Source organism: Barbus barbus (genome assembly GCF_936440315.1).
Source record: "Barbus barbus genome assembly, chromosome: 49".
Lineage (NCBI taxonomy): Eukaryota > Metazoa > Chordata > Actinopteri > Cypriniformes > Cyprinidae > Barbus > Barbus barbus.
In genome coordinates, this window is record NC_136727.1 from 840,061 (window position 1) to 844,352 (window position 4,292).

At 42.6% G+C, this 4,292-nt stretch overlaps 1 protein-coding gene across 4 annotated transcripts in view; it reads right to left on the bottom strand.

Moving 5' to 3' along the window:
* The window catches only part of LOC306867486 (retinoblastoma-binding protein 5), a 16,882-nt gene extending 13,682 nt beyond the window's left edge, over positions 1 to 3,200 (bottom strand). For 2 of the 4 annotated variants that reach the window (XM_079413156.1, XM_079413157.1), the window contains exons 1-5: positions 3,041 to 3,200; positions 2,044 to 2,069; positions 1,629 to 1,801; positions 1,264 to 1,404; positions 149 to 311 (exon numbers count right to left, since the gene is read on the bottom strand). In XM_079413156.1, coding sequence (XP_079269282.1) covers positions 149 to 311; positions 1,264 to 1,404; positions 1,629 to 1,801; positions 2,044 to 2,069; positions 3,041 to 3,059 — 522 coding nt within the window. In that variant the 5' untranslated portion in view covers positions 3,060 to 3,200. Of the gene's footprint in view, positions 1 to 148; positions 312 to 1,263; positions 1,405 to 1,454; positions 1,465 to 1,538; positions 1,556 to 1,628; positions 1,802 to 2,043; positions 2,070 to 3,040 lie in introns of those variants that run through there. The other 2 variants (XM_079413158.1, XM_079413159.1) reach the window with 2 other exon arrangements.
* Positions 3,201 to 4,292: the final 1,092 nt, after the last annotated feature.

Consider the following 4,292-nt stretch of genomic DNA (forward strand, 5'->3'; position numbering starts at 1 on the left):
TATCGCGATATTATCGCAAATGCAATTAATCATTCAGCCCTCTCTCATATACACTCTCTCACACACACACACACACACACACACAATCACACACTCTCACTCACACACACTCTCACTCCCTCACACACACACACTCACGACCTCTGACCTTCCCCTTGGCATTGCCAGTGTAGATGTACTCTCCGCGCCGGTCGAAGGCTGCCACCACGTTGAGGTCAGAGTCGTCGTCCACCGGCAGCACCACGTGTTTGGAGTCGGACAGCGTGAGCAGGACGGGCGCAGACTTCATGGGACACACCAGCACCTTGTCCCTGAAACACAGGCCCTTTCTCAACGCCAAGCACACAAAGTTCGGACTTTCCATGTTTGAAAATTCTGCAAATGATGAAACATCAGCGCACTTCATAACGTCAGTCAGCTCGCCGCAAAAATGGAGTTCAGGAACGTTCATACATTACAATAAAACAAAATATGATATCAAACAGCACTGCCTCTTTTCGTTTTCATTTAAACATAATAATAGCAGCAAAAACGTAAAACACAACCCTCAGTTTGTCTTATTTTAAAATGATAAAACATTAATATGTGGTTTAGGCAATATGTGCACATATACTCTGATTATCTCCACTGTACGTATAATAAAATGAAATATGATAAAGCACAACTCTGCCTTTTTTGTTAAATGTCAGTTTTAATGAACAATATTAGCCATTATAAAAGTATAAGAGAGTTATGTAACAGGAACAAAAGCAAACAATTCAAAGTTAACGCTGTACTACGATTAAGTTAAATAAATAAGTTATGAAACATAACTTTGTGCTCAGCCAAAACGCCTGGAGTGAAGCAATCAGTGAAGCACATTTTCAAATAGGCGCTATATCTTTATAAATAAACCGCAGATTTGAGTTTTAAACAACTACATTCTCGCCTGAAATACTCTTAGAACTGCATTTCATGACACATTAACAGTATTATTTAGAAAATTATGCCAGTTTTCTCCTCCACCATTAACGCTCGCTGGTTGGTGCAAAATGCATTCTGGGATACCTGGCTGCCTGTAGTTTGCACAAGTAACCTCTGGATGCATCCTCGATGAAAGGGGCGGAGCAAGAACACATCCGGGGATTTGAACTGTACTGGACTAGATGTGAACTTTGAACTGGAGCAGTACTTGAGTAACGAAGTAACAAGAAGGCATGTTGAGAAACGGCTATAGAGTTGGGCTCATGCACAGGAAGTCGCACAGGAAGTGAGGGCACTCACATGTCTCGGGGGTGGTACTGCAGCTTGAGGATGGGCGAGGGGAAGCGGAAGCGCTGGTCGCAGTCTCCAGACAGGACGTCCCACTGAGACACGATGTTATCTGTGGAGGCACTGACCAGCTTGTGTCCGTCTCTGCTCCAGCTGAACACAACAGAAGCTCAGTGAGAGAGAGTGTGTGTGTGTGTGTGTACCTGAGCGAGCAGACGGGGTGTGTGTGTGTGTGTGTGTGTGTACCTGAGCGAGCAGACGGGGTGTGTGTGTGTGTGTGTGTGTACCTGAGCGAGCAGACGGGGTGTATGTGTGTGTGTGTGTGTGTACCTGAGCGAGCAGACGGGGTGTATGTGTGTGTGTGTGTGTGTGTGTACCTGAGCGAGCAGACGGGGTGTATGTGTGCGCTGATGATCTTGGCGATTCCTCGCGTCAGAAAGTCCCAGATGACGATGCGTCCGTCGTTGCAGCCGACAGCGAGCAGCGTCCCCCAGCGGTTAAACGTGCAGGTCAGAGCCATGCTGATGCAGTCCAGAGTGCCATCAGCCTCCTGAACACACACACACACACACACACACACAACATATAAACATATACATACACTGCATGTAATATAATTATATAAAAAAACTGAAATAATATATTAGAATGAAAAAAAATATCATGATTATTTACTATGTATGTACATTTACAAATATGTAAATAGATATATAATAAATTTCAATATACAAATTACACATATAATTCTAAAAGTGTGTGTGTGTATATAATAATAAATTAATTATGCTGTACCTCTGGATAATTCTGCCCAAACGACTCTGAAAGATAGAAAACAGCTTTGATATCTGATAGTTTTGAATTATGTTATTTTTCAACAACAATAACAGAAGATTCAGTCACACAAGTCTGCATTAATATATATACAGTGCCCTCCATAAGTATTGGAACAGTAAAGACAACATTGCTCTGTTGGCTGTGGAGTCAAGACATTTACAAATATGATTAAAAGATGAATATGAGACAAAACTACAGAATGTCACATTTTATTATTAGCCGTTTCAACACATAGATGTTTTACCAAATAAAAAGAACAGCACTTTTAGAGTTCATCCCACTCATTGATGTGAGCATAAGTATTGGGACAGTTGAACATAAGGCAGATATAAAAGATTAAAAGCTATTATTTAGTTGCAGATCCCTTGCACACAATCACAGCAGTGAGTCTGTGACCCATAGACATCACCAGACTCTTGCTCTCATCCTTTGAAATACTTTTCCCAGCCTTTAATGAAGCCAATCCCAATTGTTGCTTGTTTTGGGGAGTTTCTGCCTTTACTCTCCTCTTCAGCTGCTGAAATTCATGTTCAATCAGATTTAAATCTGGAGATTGACTTGGGCAATCTAACACTTTCCATTTCTTTGCTCTTATAAACTCCTTGTCTCATATTCATCTTTTAATCATATTTGTAAATGTCTTGACTCCACAGCCAACAGAGCAATTTTGTCTTTACTGTTCCAATACTTTTGGAGGGGACTGTATATATATATATATATATATAACAATGAATATTTATTAACCTGGCAGTTCATTTCAGAGAAGCGAAAGGTATATACATATAATAGAATACATCATTAAATGAGCACTGAAAGAGAACATTTCCTACGATTATTTGACTTCAAATAATAATTAATAAGTTCTGTAAAAGTTTCCATTGAATGTTTATAAACATTAGAGACGGCTAGCAGCGGTTAGCACTGAGCTAACAAACGCTCAAACAGCAGAACTCACCGAGCAGCTCCAGATTCATCTCTGCTGCGATACCAACACAAACCCGAACACTAGTTAGAATATAAATTAAAATATGAACGGAAAATCTGCACAAAATGGAAACATTAAAACGCTCGCAATAAGCGACTGCAAGCGCGACTGGCGCGGAGCTGCGAGGAAGGACCCCAAAACAAAGCGCCCCGGCGAGCGCCTGAACAAAACACACGCAGTGTTCGCTCAGTTAATGCTAAATGGTTAAACATTAAGGAATAGTTGTTTCTGAGTTACCTAAACGCCTACAGCAACAAACATTCAAGAAGTGCAACACTAAACCAATTTAATTTATAATATATATATATATATGGATAAGATCCAAGATGGCGGAGCGATCAGACACAGCGGTTACTCCGGGTCCCAAAGACGGTGCTTTTATGTCTTTTATTGTCGTCTGTTCGTCTCCAAATAGTGTTAGTTTACCGCTAACTCACTCCGAAATCACTCCGAAACTCATCTATGATCGCCAAAGTCTTTTGGATATCCGCAACGCATACAAACACCAACTCTCGCCGGCGGCTACTGAGCAGCTACGAGGCCTTTGTTTACTGCTGGAGCCGGACCTCGTGACCGCGGCCTCGCCTACTTATGCTACCCGTACAAGGCTGCGTCGCAAGCGGTGTGAGAGAGGACGGAAGCGCGGTAAGCGCGGAGGTATACGAGCTAGGCTAAAAGCTAACCCGGCTCTTCCAACAGTCATGCTCTCAAACGTTCGCTCTCTGGAAAACAAACTGGACTTAATTCAACTCAGTCGGTCTACACAGCATGAGGCAAGGGATTGTTGTGTGTTTATTTTCACCGACAATTGGCTAAACGACAACATCCCGGACTCCGCCATTCAGCAGCACAGGCTAACCAGCTACCGAGCGGACAGAGATTCATCACTGTCTGGTGAGACCCGCGGAGGTGGCTTGTGTGTGTATATCAACAAAGGCTGGTGTAACAATGCTGTGGTATTATCAAAACACTGTTCATCGCTGGTGGAGTTTATGTTTGTGAAGTGTCGACCGTTCTACGTGCCGCAGGAGTTCACGACCATTGTTATCGTCGCGGTCTACATCCCCCCGTGTGCAAACGCTAAAGACGCGCTTCGTGAACTGTACAGCGCCATCAGTGAACAACAAACAAATAACCCCGACGGATTTTTCATCATAGCCGGTGACTTCAACCATGCAAACCTAAAGACAGTTTTGCCAAAGTTCTTCCAACATGTGAACTT